The sequence below is a fragment of the Ursus maritimus genome, unplaced genomic scaffold (assembly GCF_017311325.1).
Source record: "Ursus maritimus isolate PB19 unplaced genomic scaffold, ASM1731132v1 scaffold_21, whole genome shotgun sequence".
NCBI classification, from domain to species: Eukaryota; Metazoa; Chordata; class Mammalia; order Carnivora; family Ursidae; genus Ursus; species Ursus maritimus.
In genome coordinates this window covers 42394546-42419785 of record NW_024424564.1, presented here as the reverse complement: position 1 = coordinate 42419785, position 25240 = coordinate 42394546, and the positions used below count along the sequence as shown (strand labels likewise).

The window sequence follows — 25240 nt, the reverse complement described above, 5'->3', positions numbered from 1 at the left end:
TGAGGAAAGCAAGGCCTGGCTGAGACCTGCCTGGCTCTTCTGATTCTCTCGGTGAACTTTTGCCTGAACCAAAGACCCTCCTCGAGGTTCAGGGATCTGTTGCGAGCTGTTTCCTCATTAATCATTATCAACAAACTTCAGAAACACCTTTTTTCTTCTGTTTTGGTGTTTGGCGGGGGGGATTAGATTCTGAGGGAATTCTCCGATCCCATACACTATCCTGCCTTCCGCTCCCCCCCACCTCCCCTTCTATAGCTGCTGAAGTCACATAAGCAGACAATGATCTCAAGTGGCCTGTTCCTGTCTGAGGCACTCACAAGGGGACAGCAGTGGGGAGGGTGTGACCCAAGAGGACCTGGTAAAGAAACCATCTCTCCCTCACTCCTTGGCAAACCCCATAGGCCAATGGCTGCCGATGTCAAGTGTGACATTGTCTTCACCATTGCCTCCTTTTCAGGGATTCCTTTTGATTTCCACCGACCTGAAGTATGAAATGTCCTTAAAGCAGCAGCCAAGTTTCCACGGTTGGGAAGGTCTGAACCTCATAAGTGGACAGTGGAGGGGGAAGCCAGCCGCTTGATTACCCGTTTGGAGTCCACTCCAGGAAGTAAATGGCCCTTAAGCCGCAGCTACTGTCAGCCCAGAAGGGGAAGACAGTGCACACTGGATTGTAAAGCCCTTGTGAAGTGCTTAGACTGACAGTTTTCTTTCTCAAGCCCTCAGGGACAGAGGGAGGCAAACTGAGTTAAAGAGCTAAATCGGGGTGTGTGTCTGTGTGTGTGGAGGGGTAGACGTTTCAATGTGTGTTCGCGTTTGAATGCACCTTGTGTGTTCCTGTGTTTATAAGGTGCCGGGGCCAAGAGCTAGCCATGTGCCTCTGAGGAGATGCATGAGAAACTCGGAAGTACAGATGCGCATGAGTTCTTACTAGAGGAGCTCCCGTTAGCTCTCTCGGCAACCCAGGGTTTCCCCCACTTCGCTGCATATTGGATTTTATGTTTTATATTTACCAGTACTGTCCCTTGTATTTAATTAAACTTATTTTCTATTAATGTCAACCTTGTCTTTTTATTTGAGAAACTCTCTGCCCCGGATTTTTCTTTTAACAAAATAGGACAAAGATGAGAGAATTTAGCATCTTTAGGTTGACAAAAAGTGAGGGTGTGCAGACTTCAAGTCTTGACTTAAAAAGGGAATACCTTGCCTTTTAGATGTTTCTGGTGAGAAACAGTGGTCACAGGAAACTCTAGAAATTATGTCCCTTAAGTTTTAGGGTTTTCCCTCCCAGATGAAATGAAATGAAATGAAATGGCAGTGCAGAGTACTAATCCTAGATCATTTGTAGTTGGTGATATTAAGTTGTTAGAGCATCTAATTATTGGGGTGAAATTGGGGCAGAAGAGGAGGAAAGGGGAACCCGTATGGGTAATGTAAGAACAACTAGAAACCGCAAACTCTGTCTGCATGGCACTGACAATCTAGTGGGCAAGTGGATGCCAAGCTCCGTGCTGGTCACTCCACGACTGTCACTCACTTAATGTTCACAGACACTCTGAAGAATTGTGGTCCCATTTTGCAGATGAGGATACAAAGGTGAAGAGAGATGAATCATTCAAGGCTGGTAAAGCATCTCTGCGTACAAGGCAGAGGTAGAAATGGAATCCAAGTCTTACCGATTCCAAAGTCACTGCTATTTACATGAGGTAGAACTAGAAGCCGAAATCGTGTAAAAAATCCCTTACTACTGTGAGCAAGAGACAGGCGTATAAACGAGCATGAGCGCAGGTCCTTAGTGGTCCAAGAAGGGAAACCTGGGAAGCCCCGCTGTCCGCAGGGACTGCGATCTACGATCTACTCATCGTTAGGGCGCACATCTGGCCATAACAACCACTACCATCGGTGTTTGTTGGAATAAATGATAAACTGTCACGTTCAGGGGCGCCTGGGTAGCGCAGTCGTTAAGCGTCTGCCTTCGGCTCAGGGCGTGATCCCGGCGTTCCGGGCGTTCCGGGCGTTGTGGGATCGAGTCCCACATCGGGCTCCTCCGCTATGAGCCTGCTTCTTCCTCTCCCACTCCCCCTGCTGTGTTCCCTCTCTCGCTGGCTGTCTCGCTGTCACATAAATAAATAAAAAAATCTTTTAAAAAAAATTGTCACGTTCATTCTTTGGAATGTTCTTTTCCGACAGAAAAGTTATTTAATATGCATCCACAAATTCATTCTGAAACACTACAAATGTCCAGTTATATTTATTTAAACCCGTTTCTCGGCTACACACATCTTTTTTCCCTCACTGCTGTGCAAATCACACGCAGATATTCACTACAGCAGCTGGACCGGATCCAGATTCAGTGCGTTTTTCAAGTGCTGAAAATCACTTACAAAACAAAGGATGACTACATCCCACTAAAAACACTGATTTTAGTTTAGCTTTAAGCGTGGAAGAGGACAAGTAAATATCCAAAAAGTTAAACACTAGAGGGCAGTCTAACTTAACGAGAGAAAAGCGATTTTGGTGTCAGGAGTTTCGAGCCTCGGCGCTTGCCGTCGCCCATCCAGCTGCGGAGCCTACCGCGCCTGTGCGTTGTCTTCCGGAAGGTGGTACTTCAGGCTGCGGGACAGCGCGGCAGCGTCTCTTCAAAGCGGAGCCGGGAGTTTTCGCCACCGTTGTCGCCGCCATGAGTCGCAGCTATAATGATGAGCTGCAGTTCTTGGAAAAGATCAATAAAAACTGCTGGAGAATCAAGAAGGGCTTCGTGCCCAACATGCAGGTGAGGCGGGGAAGCAGGAGCCCGTGGCGGGGCCTTCCCGGGGGCCCGCGGCGCCTCCCTGCCCACCCGGCCCGGCCTCCCCCTCGCCCTCCCAACCCCTGGCTTAGCGCGGGGACCGTCCCCGCTCCCACCCTCCAGCCAGCCCCACCTCCCGGCGGGAAAGGTCCCCAAAGCGGAACGTTCCTGGGGAATCTAAGTGAACGCCAAATTCGCGCTTGCAAAACGTTTTCGCATAGAAGTCTCAAAAAACGCACCATAAGATGTTACATTCCCGAGCTTTAGAGACGTTAGTGGTTTTTTTACACGGTGGCACAGCCAGTCCAGGTTGGAGTTGCTGGGACAGGAACTCCGTTCCTGAGTCATGCTGGCCATCAGGGTGAAGTTTACAGACCTTTGTTTGCTGAAGCAAGTTATTAGCATTCACTGTTTAATAAAACGTTTTTGTCTCTCGCAGCGGTCTAGAGAGTTCACAGGGCAAGGTGGTTTGTTTTTAATACTCACTTCGCTAGGGATGGGTTGGTGACACAGCTTCCTCTAGCCATCTAGTAAGAAGCTCAGCCAGGACTTGATACCCATTTTACTTCTCTTTCCTCTGAGAGAATAATGTATTTCGGATGGAGACTTGGAACCCAGTACCAGGGAGTGAGAAAGTCTGGGTTCACTATTTCTCTTGGGCTTCATTGCCATTTGTGCCTGTTATCGTCCATTAAAGTGAAGAACACAGTCCTTTGTAAGGTTTGGGGCATATGTTGTTAAATACCTTTTGAGCTCTCTTCAGATGCCCAGTGAATGTACGGGAGGTTTGTGAGTCTTTCTTGGTAAGAGTTCCTGATAGCCACTCCACTCTTTTACTCAGTATCAAAACTTCCTGAGTGTCCCCATGAGCAAAGCTAGACACAGAGGAGAAAAAGGCCATGGTCGTAAGATTCCTTTTTGCTCTTTCCGTTTAGCCAGTTTCTGTTTATGGAATCTGGTTCCCTGAATGAAGGAGTAGGAAATAACCATGACATGATGGTCATGATAATACACTGTCAGTGTCTGGTAGTGATTCTGGCTTCACTTTTGATACACTGATGCTGGTTCTGCCTAGGAGCAAGTCTCATCTTGGCAATAGGCAGTTATGGTTTAACTATTTGTAGGACACTTTACTATCATTTCTCCCCTAAGAGTGGAGACTTGAAATCTCAGTGTACTGCTCTTAAAAAGTTAACTGACCTTTATCCTAAGCTTGAATTGTGTTCCCATTCTTGAGAGATGAATGAATTTCATAATAATTATTGTATCTATCCTCCTTAATCTCCATTCCTCCCGTAAGACTCACATGCTACACTAAAAATTTCTCTTCCCTAAAACACTCCCCTCCCAACTTTATATCATCTTTGTGTCTCCTGTATATCTCCTGAATGTCTTGCAGCTCCAGTGATGTCCCTTGTCTTTGATGAGCTGGTTCAAACAGGGAACGTCTGTCAAGCCTCCTCAGCCGCTGAGCCACTTCCTCAGTTTCTTCCATAGCACTCCTATCATAGTGCTGGCCTCATTGCACTCTTAATTTTCTAGTCTGGGCTGCATCCTGGGCTGGAAATTCCTCAAAAACAGGACCTTAGGGACGCCTGGGTGGTCTGCCTTCAGCTCAGGTCATAATCCAAGGACCCTGGGATCAGGTCCCACATCCGGCTCCCTGCTCAGCCGGGAGCCTGCTTCTCCCTCTGCCTGCCCCCTCCCCTCTCTCTGACAAATGAATGAAATCTTTAAAAAGAAAAAAAAAAAGAAAAAAAAAAACAAAACAGGATCTTACACATTCCCCTAGTGACCAGTATAGTGCCTAAAGCATAATAAGTCCTCAGTAAATGTTTGGTCAATTGATAAAATGTGGCCCTTAGAAAATTATACTGGAGACATTTTCCTTCAACTGGTGTTGTTTTTCAAGCAGAAGTCCCCTTTCTGATAAAAGAAAGAAATTTGTCTAGGTGATAAGTGTTAAAGTCTTTGCTTCTCCTTCAGTGGGCAGCTCCTTCATAATGTTTGATATCTGATAAAAATGTTCTGGCCTTTGGTGTTACATAATTATATCCTCCATTGCCTTTTGTATTTTTTTGTCAAGCTCCTTTATCCTCTTAAAATTATATAGATTCTAGAACTAGGCACAGAGCTGCGTAGCTACATGTTAAAATTTTTTTTAACTCTTTACCTAAGTATTGATTTGTAAGTCAGCGTAGGACACAATAAAGTGTAATATGCTTTTGTCTTAGGAACAGAAAAAATACACTAAGGTCAGATAACTGCATTTTTATGTTTAGAATCTTTTGATTCATCTGTTTATTAAGACCCACTCATTTTTAGAAGCACAAGAATAGTAGGACTTTTGGCCTTGGTGAGAGCATAGTTGGAAGACCTTTCTTCCTTTCTTTCTTTAAATTTTTTTAAAGTTTTATTTATTTATTTGAGAAAGAGAGACAGAGGGAGCATGAGTGGGGTGAGGGGCTCGATCCCTGGGACCTGGGATCATGACCTGAGCTGAAGGCAGATGCCTAACCGACTGAGCCACCCAGGCCCTCCAGGACTTCTTTATCACACATGCAAAAAATTCCTGTTCAGTTCTTAAATGTGGCTTTAAGAGTAGAAGCATAAACAATTTGTGAACACTGCAAAATACATTTTTAAGACATGTAGAGATAGGAACATCTCGTAGTCTTTGTTAGGAAGTTTTCTGCTTAAGGTAATGAGAAGGTGTTTCATAAAGAATAAAGTAAAATATTATGTACAGTATGTGTATTCTATCCATTGTCTATATGTCATGGGCATGTGCTCATAGTTTTTCCTTTTCGTTGGTACCAGGTTGAAGGAGTTTTCTACGTGAATGATGCTCTGGAAAAATTAATGTTTGAGGAATTAAGGAATGCCTGTCGAGGGGGTGGTAAGTACATTAGAGTTTTACATGTGGCCGTATAAATAGTATCTTCCCTGTGGCATGACAATGGTAACTCAATTATAATTTAAAAATACAGAAGTATTGCCAGGTAATAATCAAGACTTAAATGAGACCAAAAACCTGTTACTTACTTGTGATCACATGGTTAGCCACTTAGCTTTCTAGAAACTCTTTGGAGCTGGGTGGACCTGGTTGGTTTCGCAGCTAACGTAGTAACAAGCTACTATTTATTGTGCACTTGCTGTGTGCCAGGTGCTTTACGTAGATTATCTCATGTAATTCAAAGATGTTGTCTCCATTTTACAGATGTGTAAGGCAAGGCTCAGTGACATTAAGTAGTTTTAATTTGTCCAGTTGCATAGCTTCTCAGTGACAGAGGTGGAACGCACATCCAAGAGTGCCTGATTCCGAAGTCCATATTCTTAACCTGTACACTGATTAGCCTCACTGAACTTCAGTTAATCTCATCTGTAAAGGGGAGTTGGTTACACTTACCTTGCAGAACTGCAGCAGTGTTTAGGGTAAGTGTATAAAGCTCTAATATAATGCTCTAATGGTGATGATAGTATTAAAATGGAACCTGGTTTTAACTCTTTTATTTTTAGCTCCCACCCATCTCCCCACCAGGACATCCTGACTAGCCGAAAATGACACCATGACCGAGTGATAGAGTGGGGCTAGGACCCCATATCCCCTGACTCTCAGTGCAGTGTTGGCCAGCTCTTCTGCATTGCCCTTCTTTGTCACTTAGAGTAAAACCAGTGTTGATTTTTTTTTTTTTTTTTTACATCAGCAACATAACGTTTATTAGTTGTTTCACATCTCTCAGTACCGTGTTTGCAGGGAACTTTCTCGTGGTATGCACAGAATGCTGACAGCATGTCTGCGTTTACTCCAGTTGTCCTCGCTACCTTCCTGTGCACGTGCTGCCTCGATGAAGCTCCCTTCCCACTCCACCCCAAATGTCCTCTCCTGTTTTATTGTTCCGGTAGTTCTGACCACTAACCCTTCATTTAATGCAAGCTAGAAACATATGAAGATACTTAATGCTAAAAATCAACTGCATCCGCTTTTCTAATACTGAATTTTTGTCTTCAGGTGTTGGTGGCTTCCTGCCAGCCATGAAGCAAATTGGCAATGTGGCAGCCCTGCCTGGGATTGTTCATGTGAGTCCACGTTCAGAGTTTGAATCATTTATATTTTCTCTTAGTCTCAAAGTTCCCTGAGTGGATGAATCACGAGGCCTAACTGACAGTGGTGTCACTTAGATAGTGACCTTCAAACTTCTAGAAATAACCATGGAGCTTAAAAAAGTAATTGAGTCTGGATAACATCTCAGTTTCTGGTTGTTTTTTGCTAGAACCTGTAAGCATTTGAAAATCTTTGAAGTAGTTTTGTTTTCTTGTTTCTTCATCACAGTACATCATTATTCCTGGGTCACGGGGTACCACCGTTGAAAGTTTCACTCTGGCCACATTCAAGAGGATGATTGGAGAAAGAGTGGACAGAAGTTTAAGGGTTAGATCTGTGGGGAGGGAGAAAGGACAGTTCAGGTGTTGTAGGAGTGATTGGGAAAGGAGGGTGGTGGTGGTAACAGGTAGGCCTGGGAGGTGCAAGTGAGGCCCCCTCCACAGTCTAACATTCAGGTTCCACCATCACAGGAAGGTGTGAAATCCATACAACAGACATTTTTTGAGGTCTTTATACCATTTATTGTGCTGGCACTTGGGAGGAAAAGGAAGAGAAATGGCTTGTGCACATAGGGAGCTCTTAGGTGTCTAGGTGTCTGCATGTGTCTTAAACTTATTTGACCTGCATTCTTCCTTGGTCAGGGCCCTTTTTTAGGCCCCAGATGTAGAAAGTGTACAGTATTCATACCAGCAGATGGATTACATTTGCCTGTGATTGCTTAAACACTAAGGACCTTTTTCCCTTCACTTAGCCTGACATGACCACAATTCGTCCATGTCTAAAGATTGTCTTTAGAATGTAATCCTACTTCGGGGTGTCTGGGTGGCTCAGTTGGTTGAGTATCCAACTCTTGATTTTGGCTCAGGTCATGATCTCAGGGTCACGGGTTGGAGCCCTGCTTTAGGCTCCACACTCAACAGGGAGTCTGCTTAAGATTCTCTCTCTTTCACCCTCACCCTGCTCTCACTCACTGTCTCTGAAATAATAAATAAATATTTTTTAAAACAATAAATACTTAAAATGTAATACTACTTTAAAGTTAGTATGTTGCCCTCCTATAGCATGTTATACTGAGGCTTTTCTGTTTCCGTTTCTTTAGTTAATGGTCAGACTTTATTAAAAGGGTTTTTTCCCCCCTGTTATTTTTAGGTTTATGATTAGAAGTTTTTATACTTACTTTCCACCAATAGAGAAGGTTTCACAAAAACAGAACCTTCATTTGGGGAAGGCTTCGGCCCCCAGCCCATATGAGAATTAAGGTGGTCTTGTCAGGTTGAGAAAGCTGTATTTCATTTTCTGATTCTCTTTCAGCGATCTATTGGGCTTCCTGATGTCCATTCAGGTTATGGGTTTGCTATTGGGAATATGGCGGCCTTTGATATGAATGACCCCGAAGCAGTGGTATCCCCAGGTAAGGTCACTGTGCACGTCTGCTGTCAGGTGTGAAGCATAGTCCTTCTGAAATAGAGTATGGACGTCTCTCAGTCTCATGGTCTGTCATTTCTTATTCCCTCGTTTACTGAGAGGATTAATTGTGGACACTCAGAGGCTATTAAAATATCAAGTAAATCATACATTTATGGAAAATTATTTGGGCTCCTCCTATATGCCAGGCACTTTTTAGACATTGACTACAAAACATACTGAAACACTTTGCTGGCAAATTATGTGTCTTCTCTGTTTCCCAGTTAATTCTCGGGCATGTTGGAGCTAGTCATGTTAATTCCACGTAGCATTACTGTGAGGAATAAATGAGCTAAGCTATGAAAAGTTACTTAGCACAGAAGCAGGCACTTAGGAAGTACTGGATAAGCGATTGCCCTCATTATCATCATTACAATTAACTTCTAGTTGTATACATCTTTTCTGCTTTCACTGAAAATATGTCACACCAAAAGCAGTATTTTTGCTTTTAGCGTCTGAAAAAGAAATGAAAGTCTAAATTATATCTTGAGAGTTCTGCCTTTAACAATGGTGGACAAGCTTTTATCAGCTCAGTCCTCTGCCAGGAATAACAAGAAAGACTGGATAAAATTTTTAAAACCAAACAAAAGACGGAAACACATCTGTTTGAAAGCATAGGAAAGTTACTGAAACAGTAAGAATTCATGAGGCAAAGACCAGAGAAAAAGTACAAATACATGAGCCCAGCATTTAGCTGTGTTTTTTCCTGAGGTAATGGCAGATTTCGGTCAGTAAAGATGTCAAATTAACAAATTTAACACCTTGATCGCTAAAATATATGTGTGGTGTGTGTGCACACACATCACTGTGCATCCAAGAACTGTAGCATACACATTTTTTTTAAGTGCACACAGAATGTATATCAAAATTGACCACATTGCAGAGCCATTAATTGGGTCTCAAATTTTAAAGCATAGAAATTACAGAACAGCAGTTTTCAAACTTTTTGGATTGAGGGTCGATCTCAAAGGCTTTTATCAATGTTTACCTTGCCAGAAATCGAGACCGAGAAATGTTTAAAATACTAACATGCAGGGACGTGTTTCATTATGTCCACGTAGCCTTTGGAAAACTTCACTGTGTACTTGAGAGAATAAATTTGGAAGGCTAATACATTAGCATTATTACAGTCAGTCTTAGAGACCTGGAAGCCTCTCTGGACTGCACTCAAGCACCACTGTTATGTATTATCTACCACAGTGGAATTAAGTGGAAAGTCATTAACAACAACTAGGGGGAAAGCTTATATATTTACAAATTAAGCAGTGTGTGTGTAAGCCATGGGTGAAGAGAGATCATAGTGGGAACTGATCTCACAGAAAATAACTGCGACTGATGATGATAAAAAAATATTAGTCTAAAAATTGTCGGTTATTGTTAGTGCCATACTTGGATCGGAATATATAGCCTGAAATAAATTAGGAAAGAAGAAAGACTGAATTACTAGTGATCTGTGCATCCATCTCAAAGTTAGAGAAAGAAAACAAAGTAAACCCAAAAAGACAAAATTAAGGCATGCCTGGGCGGCTCAAGTCAGTTAAGTGTCTGCCTTCAGCTCAGGTCATAACCTTGGACTCCTAGGTTCAAGCCCCTGTTGTCGGGCTCCCTACTCAGCCCCCCCCCCGCCCCTTCCTCCCCCACTCGTGCTCTTGGCTCGCTCTCTGTCAAATAAAATCTTTAAAAAAATGATCCACAAAAAAAGAAGCATATAATTCACATTTTAATCTCTAGTGTAGATAATACCCATCGTTCATTACCGCCTTCGTGGCCCACAAAGTACCTGTAGTATGTACATTACTTTAAATGTTGATGGCATCAGACTTTACCTACTTTGAGGGCTACTTTAAAAAAATTATCTTTAAAAGAAGAGCTGTCTTTCAAACCCTGTATTAATGGTGAGAAAGCACAGGTAACATTGCCCAGCTACGTGGTTTTGCTAATCTGTGACTACTCTGTTCCGTAGGTGGCGTCGGATTTGACATCAACTGCGGCGTGCGCTTGCTAAGAACCAATTTGGACGAAAGCGATGTCCAGCCTGTGAAGGAGCAGCTTGCCCAAGCTATGTTTGACCACATTCCTGTCGGGGTGGGATCAAAAGGTGTCATCCCCATGAGTGCCAAGTAAGAGGACAAGATTCCAGTACACGGATTGGGAAGGAAAATAACCACATGACCCTCACATTCATACCCAATATAGAATGCTTAGGGGATGGGGATTGTTCAGTCACCTTTAATGAAGTGGTAATGAATTGTTCTTTTATACATGAGGTCCCCCCCCACATTGATTAGAGAGATTAGTCAAGTGATGTTCATTAGAACAACGTTTGACACACGGCAGAATTTATAGTAGAGAAATACCTACTGACAGTTATTGAGCACTTCCCACATGGAAGGCGCTGTGCTATAATATACGTCTGTCCCGTCATTTCATCTCGATAATAACCCTAATGTTATTTCCAATTGACAAGAAAGGAAAGTGAGGTTTAAAGAAATAATAGTAAGCTAATAAGTAAAGTCAGTATTCAAACCAAAGATCCTTTGGCTTCAGAGGCTGTCTTCTGAACCGCCTTTTGTCAGTGAGCCTGTATTTAGCCACGACCTTGCTCTTTGAATGGTAGCCCTGAATGTTGCATATTTAGCGAGGATGTTAAGTATTTCAGCGGTAGAGAATGAAATTGAAGGCCACAGCATAACTGCCTTTTCAATGGCCATTGACAGTACTGTCCTGGCTCCTGCAAAGCTGTGTGTCTAAAACTTTGTGGAACCTGTGCTTAACAAGAATGTTTCTTTGGCATCTTCTGTTTTATCGTTAAAATTCGCATGATTTTTGCATTCTAATTACAAACACGTACATACGTTAATACCAATATGTCTCTAGCCATTAGCTAGTCTGTGGCTTCCCTCCAGCAAAAATACAAAAATAAAAAACTTGGAGTAAACTGATAAACTTGGAGGACCTATGACTTACGTGGTCCCTGACATTGCAACCCTGGTTTGAAAAGCATAAATTCTGAGATCTCCATAAATATTTTAGATAGGAATTCTGTCCTGTATCATAAATAATGTTTGAAATGGGTTATAGTGAGGAGATGACATTGACCATTTAACCTTCCAGATAGTGTGTTGGGAGGGTTGGACCTTAGATGAAGATCAAGGCTGCTTACTTCTAGGAATTTAATGTATGTGCCCCTTCAAAATGCATGTGCACTGAAGCCGTATAGTATTTCTGCAAAGATACCTTAAAATTTATCCTGTGCCACCTGAAGGCATTTACGTAGGTTTATTGTTTGGCTGTAATTTTTCATAAATTATGACTGAAGTTGGGTAGCTGTGGTAAAGTTAGTGCTGGGTGGTGATAGCTGATGACAGTTACAAATTTTCTTTGCCATTCAGAGAGGCAAATTTAATGCAAATAAGATTTGAAGAGTACAAGGGACTGAATAAATGTCTAAAGGACTATAATAATCTCTAATATGGTCCTTTTTTATATCGCAATTTATGTAGCTGCTTTCCTCAAAAAAACTGGAGTTGCAGAGAGCATAAACTTTGCATCTAGCACAGCGCCTGGTACACAGGCGAGAGTAAACAGGCTGTCTCCCTCTGCCCTTTTGAGATGTGGTCATCTCAGCTTTTCCTCTGCCTTGGCTGTGAGATGACCGGACCTTATTATTCCCTCAGAGACTTGGAGGAGGCCTTGGAGATGGGTGTGGACTGGTCCCTGAGGGAAGGCTATGCCTGGGCTGAGGACAAGGAGCACTGTGAGGAGTACGGAAGGATGCTGCAGGCCGACCCCAACAAGGTCTCCGCAAGGGCTAAGAAAAGAGGCCTTCCTCAGGTAACGCTTGGGAGGGGCGACGTGTTCATGGGTGGGGTTCTGTGTTTCTGTTGAGGGGGAAATGTCTTCTGTGTAGCAAATACATCCTCAGGTTTTCCACAGTATATCAAAAAGAACACAGATTTGTTTATATTTCATTCTTACTCTTTTAAAAAGCAGTTAGGAACTTGTAGATGTTAATAAAATAAAACAAGATGTGTTGGATTAGAAATGGATGGGAGAAAAATGGGATGTTATTATAAGGCTTAAAAATATACACCCAAATTACATACGTACATACTTGGACAGTGCACAGATTTGGCAGAGTTTTCTGGAGTCTGAGATGAAAAGACATACTTTGTCAGTTCATGGCATCCATGAGATAAGAATATACCACATGTTTGAAATCTACAGCTAATGGCGATGGCTTTGCCATTAATCCACTGTGACTGTGGGCAAGTCTCTTTTGCCTCTCTGAGTCTGGTTTTCTTAATCGAAAATCGGAGTAGTTAAAACTAGGCAGCCTCTAAAGACTCTTCCAGCACTTCTGTGCCGTGGTGCCTAAATCATCTGTTAACTCCAATTACGGGACATATTCTTTCAGTGGTGAATAATGGTAGGTGTCAATGAACTCATAGATGTTTCAAAAATCATTTGAACTTGGACCTTGTGTAAGAGTCAGCATTCACCAGAGTTCATCCCAAAATTTGACCCTTCTGTCCACAACGTTTAAAATGTCCTATTTGGGCCATTTAATGGTGTGAGTTTTGGTTTATGAAGCTTTTAATATGTATTTGTATATACGTCAAGCAGCTAATGATACAATAAACTGCAGGAGCTACCCTGCCATGTTTTTATTGTGTATTGCTTTAAATGCATGAAGCATTTCTGAGGCTTAGAAATTTCTTTGTTATATAAAACACCGTGATTATTTTTTGTTATCGGTTGATTTTACCAATTTGCTTTTTATTGGATTTTTTAAAAGCGGAATAGAAGCGAGGCGCCTGGGTGGCTCAGGCAGATGAGTGTCCGACTCGGTTTCCGCTCAGGTCACGATCTAATGGGTCATGAGATCAAGTCCCATCTCAGGCTCCCCACTCAGTGGGGAGTTTACTTGAAGACTCGCTCCCTCTTCATCTCTCCCCACTTGTGCATGCACACTGGCGCTCTTTCTCTCTCTCTGAAATCAATCAGTAAACTCTGAAATCAATCAATAAATCATTAAAAGCCAAATAGAAGCTGTTTTATCAGACATTCTTACTTTTGCAGTTGGGAACCCTGGGAGCAGGCAACCACTATGCAGAAATCCAGGTTGTGGATGAGATTTTCAATGAGTACGCAGCTAAGAAAATGGGCATCGACCATAAGGGACAGGTGTGTGTGATGATCCACAGTGGAAGCAGAGGCTTGGGCCACCAAGTAGCCACAGGTATAGTCTGGATCTAATTTTTGACTCAGTGCTCAAACAGGCATTTATGGGGAACCAACTAGAAATTTCAGAGAGAAGACTCGGGATCTATACTGCATGGGTTTTTACTATTTCACATGGTTTTGTCATAGGAGATTAAATACTTCACACATACTATTTCATTTGTACATTTACGACCTATGCAGATGTATCTCACATACTTGTACTGCAAGATTAAGTGTTATAGTAGATTCAGTGATGAAATTGGCAAGGACCTGCCCTCAAATTGTCTCTTTCTTGAAATGAAAAGGTAGTACCTGATAAAATACCATAGAACAGTGTATAGAAAGTGTTTAGGGAAAAGAGTTTGGCAGTGGCGTGGTGAACACATAGTGTTTGCAGTTTGGGCAGTCACGCACAAAGGACATTCATGACCAAAAGACAACATGAGCAAAAGCAGAAGGCAGGGGATTAGCAACGAGGTCACTTTGGATGATTGATAGGACGTGTGAAAGGATTTATGAATTTATGAGAAGGTATACAGACACATGGAAATTATCATAAACTTTGTGTATGATATAGTTCATCCTTGTGTGTACATTTCATCCTATGGGAATTTAATAATTTGGGCCAGCCTGACCATTGGAATATTTAATCTAGCAAATATATGGAGCACTGACTAGTAATTCTGAACTTTCTACTAAGTACGTCTCTACACTTTGCCATGGATCTGATTTTCCTGCTGTTCTAGCAACTTGTCTCCAACTCTTTTCTGTTAAGTCACTAAAAGATTATTTTTTAAAACCATGATGGTAATAAAATATATCTTACTACTTCACTCATTCATTCCCATGCCAGACAAGGAGAAACGAAGACCGTGTTGTTGCTCTTTGTGTACACCTCATTCCCTTTCCAAGTTCCTGCAGGGAAGGTGTTAGCTTTGTAACCCACATGCTTCGTGTCACACAGCACGACGGAAGATTCTCAGTAACTATGTCTCGACCAAGCAAATAGATGAACTTAGAAACACTTCAAAGGAAATGTATTTTATTTGCTTTTTTAAAAATGGGTTTGAATGTAGCCTATTTTTCTGCAATAAATCTGAATTATAAAGGGAAAAGCGGCCGCTTTAGACCTGCTTCTCTCTTGCCAGATGCACTGGTAGCTATGGAAAAAGCCATGAAGAGAGACAAGATTATAGTCAATGACCGGCAGTTGGCTTGTGCTCGGATCGCTTCCCCAGAGGGTCAGGACTACCTGAAGGGGATGGCAGCAGCTGGGAACTATGCCTGGGTCAACCGCTCCTCCATGACCTTCTTAACCCGTCAGGTACAGTGGAAATTGCTTTTCTGTTACTTGTGAGGAAGTTTAAAACAGAGCCTATAGAATCCAGGTTTCGAAATCTATGTAATAAATACTGGAAATACTGGCAAAGTGTTCAGGCTCTTGATGTCTCCTTAAACCAAGTCAGCAGGGTATCAGTCATGGGGAGTGAGAGACGAAAAGAAGCCAGAATCATTCCTAGAATTTGCCTCGAGCAGCAGATAGGATACAAGTGCATTCACGACGATGAGAAGGCTGAAGAAGAAGCTGTTCTGAAGGGTGGGATCAAGAGTAGCCCAGCAGAGGCACCTGGGTGGCTCAGTCGTTAAGCGTCTGCCTTCAGCTCAGGGCATGATCCCAGGGTCCTGGGATCCAGCCCCACATCGGGCTCCCTGCTCCACTGGGAGCCTGCTTCTTCCTCTCCCACTCCCCTGCTTGTGCTCCCTCTCTCTCTCTGTCTCTCTCTCTGTCAAATAAATAAATAAAATCTTAAAAAAAAAAAAAAAAAAAAAGTAGCCCAGCAGCTTTTCAACCAGAGTTGGAATTTATGGAGTGGAATTTGCGATGAGGTGTAAAAGATGGTTTTTGTGTGGAGATTGTCCACCAGTCTTTTATGTGAAGATTAATAATACTGCTATATTTGAGCTCTTCAATCCCTCACTCCCTATAGGAACAGATTAGCTGAAATCAGTTAGGTGAGTTCTGAAGAGCTGGTTCTGGCTGCTTTTAACTTAGGCTTTTCCTCTTAGGCTTTTGCCAAGGTCTTCAACACAACCCCTGATGACTTGGACCTGCACGTGATCTATGACGTTTCTCACAATATTGCCAAAGTAGAGCAGCACGTGGTGGATGGGAAGGAACGGACACTGTTGGTACACAGGAAGGGGTCCACCCGCGCTTTCCCTCCTCACCACCCCCTCATTGCTGTTGATTACCAAGTATGTACTAAGCCATTTGTGGTTTTAAGCTGTGGGGGCATGAGTTGGGTCATTCTAAACATGGGTGAATTTAAACAGAAAGTTAGCAGTTGGGAAAAAATCTGTCCTCCCTGAGAACAGTGATTTCCAGTCTTCCCTGAAGCAGTGAGTCCCCTTCTTCTGCGCCCTCAGTGAGCTGTCTAAAACATCCCGCATGGAGACTCTTTTACCCCATAAAGGTGATCTTTTCAAGGCCTTTGAATGATTGGAAGGCAAGATTAAGATTAAACTCAGTCTGTTCATGTCTCCTCTTCCCTTGGTATGCGGTTGTGGTAGAGGTAGAAGGGCCCTTAGCCTGTTTCCGTTTTCCCTGTGATGAGGAAACCAGAACCTGGAGAGGTCAGGCGCCTTGCCCGGGATGGGTCTTCCTGATGACGCTCCCCAGACATTTGAATTTGGCTTTACCCTTGCAATGTCTGTCTTCTGCTGCCTTCCTGGTCCTCACATTTTTCACTCCCTTCCTCTTCCCTCCTGATTACCCAAGAATTAAAATAATGTCATAGTAATAGTTGTGAAGACAGTGTGTTTAGAGGCCCAGGTTTCTCCCACAGTCTTGCAGTGCAAGAGGAAGTGTAAATCTCTGGCATAAAAAGCTCATGCTTTCCTAAATTGTAATATGTTTGCTTCGTGTGTGCATCCGCAGCTCACTGGACAGCCGGTGCTCATTGGCGGCACCATGGGCACCTGTAGTTACGTGCTTACTGGCACCGAACAGGGCATGACTGAGACCTTTGGAACAACTTGTCATGGAGCGGTAAGGAAAAGAGAAACTTACTTAGAAATGCTTTGAATCGTCATTTTGCATTTTGACAGGTAAATGTATTTGGGCACCAACAAAGTTGAAGTTTGGATCCATCTTGTCTTGTACCTGAATTTATTCCTATAATATACAATCTGTTTAGTGAACCGACTAAGATCACCTGGTATCTTTTAGTGGAGACCTTGTAAGGCCAGGGACTTTTCCCCATCTCTGCAAGTCCACAAAATCCAGACTGGGAAATTCCCACACTGGCATAATGGATAGAACTTTAACTGACGCAAGTTCATGTCACAGCTTATCTCAGCGATTCACTGGACCTAGTTATTTGCATAATTTGTTCCTTTCTAGGTAGGTCCACTCAAGATTTGGGGGATTTGCACATCAGAGCCCAGGTGTAGATTGCACACCTGTTTCACCATATCACCTCTTATCTTCTAAGCCAGGGATTGGCAAACTTTTTCTGTAAAGCACCAGATGGTAGATATTTTAGGCTTTGGGGCCATCTGGTCTCTGTAGTAGCTGTTCCGTTGTACCACTGTAGTGAAAAAGCAGCCATAGACAATACATAAACCAAGGGAATTACTGTGTTCCAATAAAACTTTATTTGCAAAAACGGGGTAGGGCAGATTTGGCCTACAAACCAGTTTGCCAACCCCTGTTCTGAGCCATGAGAGTGCTTAACTAGCAATGGAGTGGAAAATTGAAACTCTAGAGTACCTTCTCATAGGACACACCCTCACAAATATATTTGAGTCTTCCTTTTTCTCTGATCCTTTATCATTTCCAGACTGCCTCCCAACTCCTCATTTTAAGCCAGTGACCAAAACCAGCACAACATCGCACAACACACATTAGCAACACCTGGAGGCTTTTTTTTTTTTTTAATTGTCACAGTGAGGGAGGGGAGTTTTGCTACTGGCGTCTAGTAGAGGCTAAGGATGCTGCTGAACATTCTACATGACATAGAATTATCTGGCCCAAAACGTCAGTAGTGCTAAGGTTAAGAAACTGTTTTAAATCACAAGGCACAAATTGTTGTGATGACAGACCTGTTTATGATTAAAATCAATTTATTTATATTGAATCGATAATTAATAGTACTCAGAAATACAAAACTACGTCTTTCAATATTGAATGTTTTGTATAGATGGAAATGTTTTCCCGAAGGGTATGATGAGATTTGTAACAAAAGACACTAAGGTTGATAAAACAGAAAAAGATTATTTTCTAACTCTAAAGAAGTCAAGGAAAAGGCATATAATCCCAAAGGTTTAAATAATTGCTGGAGTTGAACATAAATTGTAGCTCAGAATTTATAAAGTTCATTCCTTTCCTAATGTAGGGCCGTGCATTGTCCCGAGCAAAATCTCGTCGTAATTTAGATTTCCAGGATGTCTTGGACAAACTGGCAGATATGGGAATCGCAATCCGTGTTGCCTCACCCAAACTGGTTATGGAAGAGGTAAGTGAAATTTTGATAAATACTCAGTATAAAACTGTCGGTGACTTATACCACTACACAGAGAGCATAATTTTTGGTATTGCTATCAGATACTGTTGTTTGTTTGTTTTTAAATAACCTCAATAATAATTTATTGTTGTCTTTTGTTTGGCGATTAGTTACAAGGCAAGTCCACAAGAATGATTCTTATCTTTTTTTTTTTTTAAGATTTTATTTATTTATTAGAGAATGAGCAGGGAGGAGAGGGAGAAGCAAGCTCCCCGCTGAGTAGGGAGCCTGAAGTGGGACTCGATCCCAGGACCCTGGGATCATGACCTGAGCCGAAGGCAGACACTTAACCAACTGAGCCACCCGTTCTTACCTTTCTACATATTAAACTTTAAAAATTGTTTGAGCTGACTCATTTTAACCTTTCTTTTGCGTAGCTATTATATATCTAAATTTGAAAGCAAATTTGAAAAGGCGAGACAACAGTTTTGTTTGATTCACAAGGGAGCCAAGATTTTGTTTAAATCATACATATATACATATTCAAGCTAGAAGCAGCGTAACTTGTTTTAAAAGTTTAAGAAAAAATCATGCAGAAACTCAGTGTCCTAACACACCGTTACCTCCTTTTCTAGGACACTTAATTATCTTTTCCTTTTTTTCCCCTGAATGTTTTTTGTTGTTGTTGTTTTGTTTTTTGTTTTTTGTTTTAACTAATTGTAATCATAGTTTACAAACATTTTGTGGTCCTTTTTTGAATTTCTTTTTCTTCCTTTTTTTCTTTTCCTTTTTTCTCCCCTTTTTTTAAATTTAACGCGTTACGTAATAATATTATTTGTAAGTGTCACTTTCTAATGATTGCCAAATATTCTACCAGCTAAGGACCGTAAGTTTTTGCCCGTATTGGACGTTTAAGTGGCTTCCAAAGTTTTGCTGCTATAAATTAAGCTGTAATGTGTGTCTTCGTGCATGAAGCTTTTTCCCAGCTGTTTTTTTGTTTTGATGTGGTTTGGTTTGGGGTTTTTTTTGGTTTTGGGGTGTTTTTTTAGATTTTCTTTACTTATTTGACAGAGAGGGAGCACAAGCAGAGGGAGCAGCAGGGAGAGGGAGAAGTAGTCTCCCCGCTGAGTAGGGAGCCCGATGCAGGGCTGAAGCCCTATGTGGTGCTTGATCCCTGGGATCGTGACCTAAGGCTGAAGGCAGACGCTTAAACGACTAAACCACCAAGGGGCCCCATCCAGCTATTTTTAATAATCAGAATGAAATCCCAAGAGTAGACTTACTGAGTCACAGAGTAAGACAAAGCCTTATTTCTCAATAACAATTTTTTTCTCTGATATTAAGAATAACAACTGTTTATGGGGCGCCTGGGTGGCTCATTTGGTTAAGCATCCAACTCTTGGTTTCAGCTCAGGTCATGATCTCAGGATTGTGAGATTGAGCCTGCCAAAGATTCTTTATTTCTCCGTCTCCCTGCCTCTTCCCCCTTTCCTCCCTAAAAAAAAAAAAAAAAAAGAATAACATCTGTTTCATTAAGAGATTTTGGAAAATGCAAAGAAGAAAGCAAAACATCTAAAATTCCACCAACCAGAGATAACCTCTATTGACGTTTGGTATTTTCTTTATGTGCATGTTTTACATATGATTTTTTCATTCACTCAGAAAGTATTTATACATCTACAGTCAGGTGCTGTTCTAGGTGCTTGGGGTACCGCAGACAACAACACCAACAAACCCTTTCTTGTGAAACTTAGGACATAGTAAAAGATGTAGTGCGTTAGATGACATTAAGTGCTACAAAGTACAAATGGGACAGGGGTGGGGAAAAGATAGGAAGTGGGTGCAGTTTTAAATAGGGTGTATTAGGGTGATTTGAGTGAAGACCTGAAGGGAATGAGGGAGGGGGCTATGTAGGTATCTAGGGGCAAGCTTTCCAGGCAGAGAGAACAGCCGCGTGCAGAAACCCTAAGGCGAGATTATGCTTGGATGTTGGAGAAATAGCAAGGAGGCCATTGTGACAAGAGGAAGCAAGAGGGACCTGAGGTCAGAGAGAGAGGAACGCCGGATTGTGTGAGTCCTTGCCTTTCCTTTACAGAAGGACTTTTGCTGTTCTTACTGTAAGCGAGGTGATGGGAGGACATTGGAGAATTTTGAGCAGAAGAGTAACATGATCTGGTGCACACTGATGAGAAGAATCTGGAAGAGAAACTGATGATGCAGGAAACAAGGGGGAATTAGTGGGGCAGTGTCCTTGGATAGATGAGAGTGGATGGGATTGGTCTTCGCTAGGAGCTCGGATAATGAATCCTTAACAAAAGGAGAGAAGGTGGGATGCAGGTAGTCAGGGAAGAGATGGTGAGATTTTATGGAGATTCTGTTCTGGTGTTTTTCTCTTTTTTCAGTGTAATAGAAAGTAGTACCAGCAGCTAAGAGTGAGAATGCGGGAGAAGGTATGAGATAACCATTTAAGAGAAAGAGTAATCAACCTGGTGAGATTTTGAGTGGGAGCCAGGACAGCAGCAAGGGCCTGCTTGAGCTAAATTCAGTGATTGGGTGTTTTTCAGCTACATTCAGCTGTACAGGTGCAGGCATAAGATAGACGCTGAGTTAACTTTAACCAGGTTTGCAAGTATGGTGCAGTGGAAGAGAAGCAAGGTTGTTGAGAGTGTTGCAAAGAGATTATATATCCAGCGGGGTTAAAGGATTATTGGAGATGGAGCACAGAGGGAGTGAGCTGGAAACCTAGCTGCGATCACCAGCCTGGCATGCTTGAAACAGAGATTAGGGAGGAGGTGTAATCACTATGACAAGTTCTGGGGTATGGCCCTGGCTGGGAGTGAATGATCAGGGTCAGCATTAAAGGAGCAAAAATCAAGGAACTAGAAGCCAAGATACTGAAAGGGTCCTCTTCCTAGATATTGAAACCATTTGGAATTCTAGCAGGACAGAGTGATAATGAGCCAGGAGCAATAAATCTTCAAGTAATGCTAGGGAGTGCTTCCTGGGCTAGCAAGTAACTGCGACAAGAAGAGGGAGTGAGACATGATGACCAGACTCCCGAGGAGGGTGCATGGTGAATGGTCTGGAAAGAACCAAGATGGACAAGGACACCGTCACCCTCCAGGGCCTAATGACAGGACCCCATTTAGGAGGGAAAATACCTACTACTTCAGAAAATTGGGTCTCCTCGAGGAGATCTGTGTTTCCACAAGAACAGGAAGGTGAAGGGAATGTTCAGAGCTGAAGGGAGCAGGGAGAGGATTCTGCACATGACTCACTGGAAGGAGTCCAGAGGCTGCGGCGTGAAAGTTAGAAATTGGAGGGGTATAGGAGATCAGCTAGCAAGGGGAATGTACAGAGCCCTGCGGGAATCCGCTGGGAGGCCCAAGCAGCTGTGCTGCCACGAACAGGGAGAGACGGTGTGTGTGAGAGGTTCTTGCCGGAAACTCAAATAACAGTGTGCGTGTCCGTGTGTATGCACATAAAGACACACACATACGATGTTAGTAGTACAGATGCATTGAATAACTTTCCCTTATTGTGAAGGTAACAGCTGTGCATTCCAGAAATTTTGACAACTGTGGAAATAAAATCAGAATGGCCTGTGACTACCAACCAAAGATCATTACCACTAATAGGATGATTTGGTACATTTCCTTTCTGTTGGGTATTAGTGTGTGTCTTTTATTCAGTTACATTTACTTCTTTTCCTAGTGGTACAAGTAATGTATGTTCTATGGGGAAATTATGAGACATACAGAAAAAAAAAAAAAAAACAAGGTGAAAGGGTTTATCTTACTATTCTCTTACCAACATTGAGTTCAGTCTTCATCTTTGTTTGATCCACACGCCAAAAAGAAAACGCAGTATTATTTTAATGTGCATTTCTTTGATCCCACATGAAGTTTAATGCTTTCAAGGATTACATTTTAAGTAGATTTTTACAATGTTTAACTCCTCCCCTTCAGGCTCCTGAGTCCTATAAGAACGTGACAGATGTGGTGAACACCTGCCACGATGCTGGAATCAGCAAGAAGGCCATTAAATTGAGACCGATTGCCGTGATCAAAGGATAGAAAACTGACCGCAGCTACCAAATGCCACTGCCCCTTATGGAATGGAGGTGGACTTGAAACGTTCCTCAGACATCAGACTCGAGACCCGACAGGCTCCAAAGTGCTGTAACTGCCCGTTCCCAAGTGGCTGGCGGGCGGCGGCTGCTCTCAGGAGCCAGGGTTTTAACATTACCTTCCAGGAGGAGTCCCATTGCCCTTATTGGAAAGGGATATATGTGTTTCCTCCCTGATTGTCCCACAGGTTTTAGGAAAATCTACTAGGGGGTGGGGATAGATCAAGATACTGCGTAACTCAGGCCTAGAAGTCTGTAGTCATCAGAATGAACTTCTTTACAGCAAGCCCTGTTTATATTCTGAGAGGTGTCATGAAGAGCGTTCCAGTAAATAAGAAGGTTTTTCAATGTTTCCTTTCCCTCCTCCTCTTGTCAGTTTGCCCATTCATCCACCCATCCACCCCCTTCCCCTGAACCCACCAAAACCCTAAACACCACTGTCACTGGGAAAGTACCCACAGAGTCCTGTCCGGATGTTAGATGAATGGATAATGGGACACGTTGAGGAGGGAACACGTAGGGAGGTGTAGGAATAGGGGTTCAAAAGAGAAAGTAATTTTGCATAGACTTGCTACTTTGCTCATTCTAAATATGAGGCAGTTTTGCCTTACCTGCACGTGGCATCTTTGGGACCTCTCATTAACTAGGCCTGGTCTGGTAAACTGTTCCTGGATGAGGTCTTACACGGCAGCAGCGGAGAACCTGCCCATAATACTGAATATCTTTGTGTTTGTGATTGAATTATTATAAAAACATTAAATGACCACAGCTGTGATGTTAACGGTTGTTCTGTTTGACAGGTTGACTGGTCTGGTGCCATCTAATCAGATTGTGTGTTCTGTACTGTGACACCTGAAGATGTTAGAGTGACAGGTTACTAAGGCCTTTGTGGAGTCCAAACAGCCAGTAACATAGAAAAATCTAATAAAGTTGCAATATGTTGTTTTATCTCGCGCTTAATAGTTTATATCGTAGGACAGTGAGGACACGTGCTTGGTTCACTTCGGTTAGCGTTGCTGTTGCCCGAGTTTCTCACAGGTTGCCTTCAGTGACTCCCTCTAAAATATTCTTTCCTAAAACTTACCCTTCAACTTACAATAAAAACCCTCCTTAGAGTATCTTCTAGATGCTGCTGTTCGGAAGGCTGGAGAAGATAGACCGCCTCTGAAAAATGTCTGATATGAGATAACATAGCATGTCTTGACTCCGAGCACCCAGTCATCTAAATATTTTGACGGTAGAGTTTGAAAATAACCAACAAACCAGTTAGGACTCTTAATATAATAATTATAAACTACTTATGCCTTCAGACCAGACCAGCCCCTGTTGTGCACCCATGACTTAAGGATGCAGGTTACCAGTGAACGCTGGAGGGCACTTCAAGATGAGGAACAGACTTCTGGCAGGCGCTAGGTTCTCTAGGGGTGAGCAGTGTTGGAGTGTAGCCCCCCCGCCAGCTGGGCTTGCTTCATGATGTGTCATTTGAAACTAATTCAAAGCAAGGTCCCCTCCCAAAACTAGCTGATGTCAGTGCAAGAAACGCTGTGCATCATCTTAAATACATATGTTGAGTTTTATTAGAAGCTTTGAGAGTTACTCCAGGGAGGTATGAGGAGGAGCAGGTGAAAAGGAGATACAAAGAGAGTGGTTTATGTGGTGGCGTTTCTGCTCTATGAGCTTGTCTGTAGCATTTGCAGTGAGCTCGGCCCTATTAATGACCGTAGGAAGTAATGGTTAACATTTTGAGTTCAAAAAGAAAGCTTCAAACATTGTTTTCCTTTTTCTAGAGATGTTATTTTCCCATTTGAGGCAGAAAGCCACTTAAATAATAAATGCTCAAATGAAGCAGACATTACCGGCTGTTTTTATTGCCCCGAGTAACAATCCCCTGGGCCTGTGCGCACACGCACAGCTAGAACACCCTTTGATAAGGCCCCATCTGGCTCTTCAGGCATAAAGAGGAGGCCTTTTCTTTTTTTTAAGATTTTATTTATTTATTTGACAGAGACAGTGAGAGAGGGAGCACACACAAGGGGAGCGTGAGAGGGAGAAAGGCTTCCTGCCAAGCAGGGAGCCCAATGTGGGCCTCGATCCCAGGACCCTGGGATCATGACCTGAGCCGAAGGCAGACGCTAACGGCTGAGCCACCCAGGCGCCTCTAAGGAGGAGTCCTTAACGCTGCACATCTTGGCCCCTTTTTAGGGCCTCTAAAGTCAGTCCATTTATAATTAATATTCTCAAAACCTCACACTGATGATGAGCTGTATCATCCCTGTCGTCAGCACAGGGATGGGAAAACCAGTTGATGAGACGTAAGCAAAATATGAATATTCACTAATTTTCTAATTTGATAACTTTCCTGGAACAGCAAGGAAATGAACGTTTAAATACTGAATTAAATCTTGCAAATCCCATTGTAATCTCCAAATTATACTTCATATAGCCTTCAAAAACTTAAGCACAGAGTAACTAAACATTTTTTTTTTAGCTTTTCCGATTTTTTTCTGCTTGAGACTGCCAGTTTCCTCGTGTTCATTATAAAGTTTTTCTGTCTCCCATTTCTGAAAATTCCCTGCAGACTTCACCTGCGTTGCTGAGAAATGTACCATTCTTTGTGCTTGGAATTCCAACACACAACTTACAGCAGCTCGCTCTATACTTATTTCTTACTTACGTCATTCTTTATGCATCTGCTCTAGTACTCGACTATCTGGGATTTTTATTTCCAGAGAGCATGAATTGTGGCCATTGGGATTTGCTGATGATGACAGTGCTATTAATTATCAATCAAGAACGTTGGAGTATGCCAAGGTGTTTTAATAGATCCGGATCTTTAGAAGCTCTTGCCCTAGAACTGGTATGTGATACCTGAAACACCAGCGATCCAAGGAGAGGAGAATGTTATGGGGGAGGGGCGTGTCACAGAAAAGTGAGTGGTGATTTAAGTTGTAGCTTGTGAGTATGTAGTGAATAAACAAAGTGCCAAGCATATGGTAGGTGTTTACATTAAAAATCACCATTCCTGC

General features: G+C 42.5%; 2 protein-coding genes across 3 annotated transcripts in view; both read left to right on the top strand.

The window, feature by feature from the left end:
• Positions 1-1058, top strand: part of BPIFC (BPI fold containing family C) — an 88865-nt gene extending 87807 nt beyond the window's left edge. For both annotated transcript variants that reach the window (XM_008705637.2, XM_008705640.1), the window contains one exon: positions 458-1058. In XM_008705637.2, the coding sequence (XP_008703859.1) occupies positions 458-580 (123 nt within the window). In that variant the 3' untranslated portion in view covers positions 581-1058. The remainder of the gene's footprint in view (positions 1-457) is intronic.
• A 1528-nt stretch (positions 1059-2586) lies between these two features.
• On the top strand, positions 2587-23162 carry RTCB (RNA 2',3'-cyclic phosphate and 5'-OH ligase). Its single transcript, XM_008705641.2, has 12 exons — positions 2587-2770; positions 5606-5684; positions 6798-6865; positions 8202-8301; positions 10318-10474; positions 12032-12188; positions 13437-13596; positions 14729-14904; positions 15648-15836; positions 16519-16629; positions 17978-18097; positions 22054-23162. The coding sequence occupies exons 1-12, from the start codon at positions 2678-2680 to the stop codon at positions 22159-22161; spliced, it is 1518 nt and encodes a 505-aa protein (XP_008703863.1). The 5' UTR covers positions 2587-2677; the 3' UTR covers positions 22162-23162.
• The last annotated feature ends 2078 nt before the right edge of the window (positions 23163-25240 follow it).

Bases quoted from the DNA above. Each gene is read 5' to 3' on its own strand.
- RTCB (XM_008705641.2), top strand. From the start codon at position 2,678: ATGAGTCGCAGCTATAATGATGAGCTGCAGTTCTTGGAAAAGATCAAT. The intron at 2,771-5,605 runs GTGAGGCGGGGA...CGTTGGTACCAG, and splicing joins GCTTCGTGCCCAACATGCAG to GTTGAAGGAGTTTTCTACGT. The intron at 10,475-12,031 runs GTAAGAGGACAA...TTATTCCCTCAG, and splicing joins GTCATCCCCATGAGTGCCAA to AGACTTGGAGGAGGCCTTGG.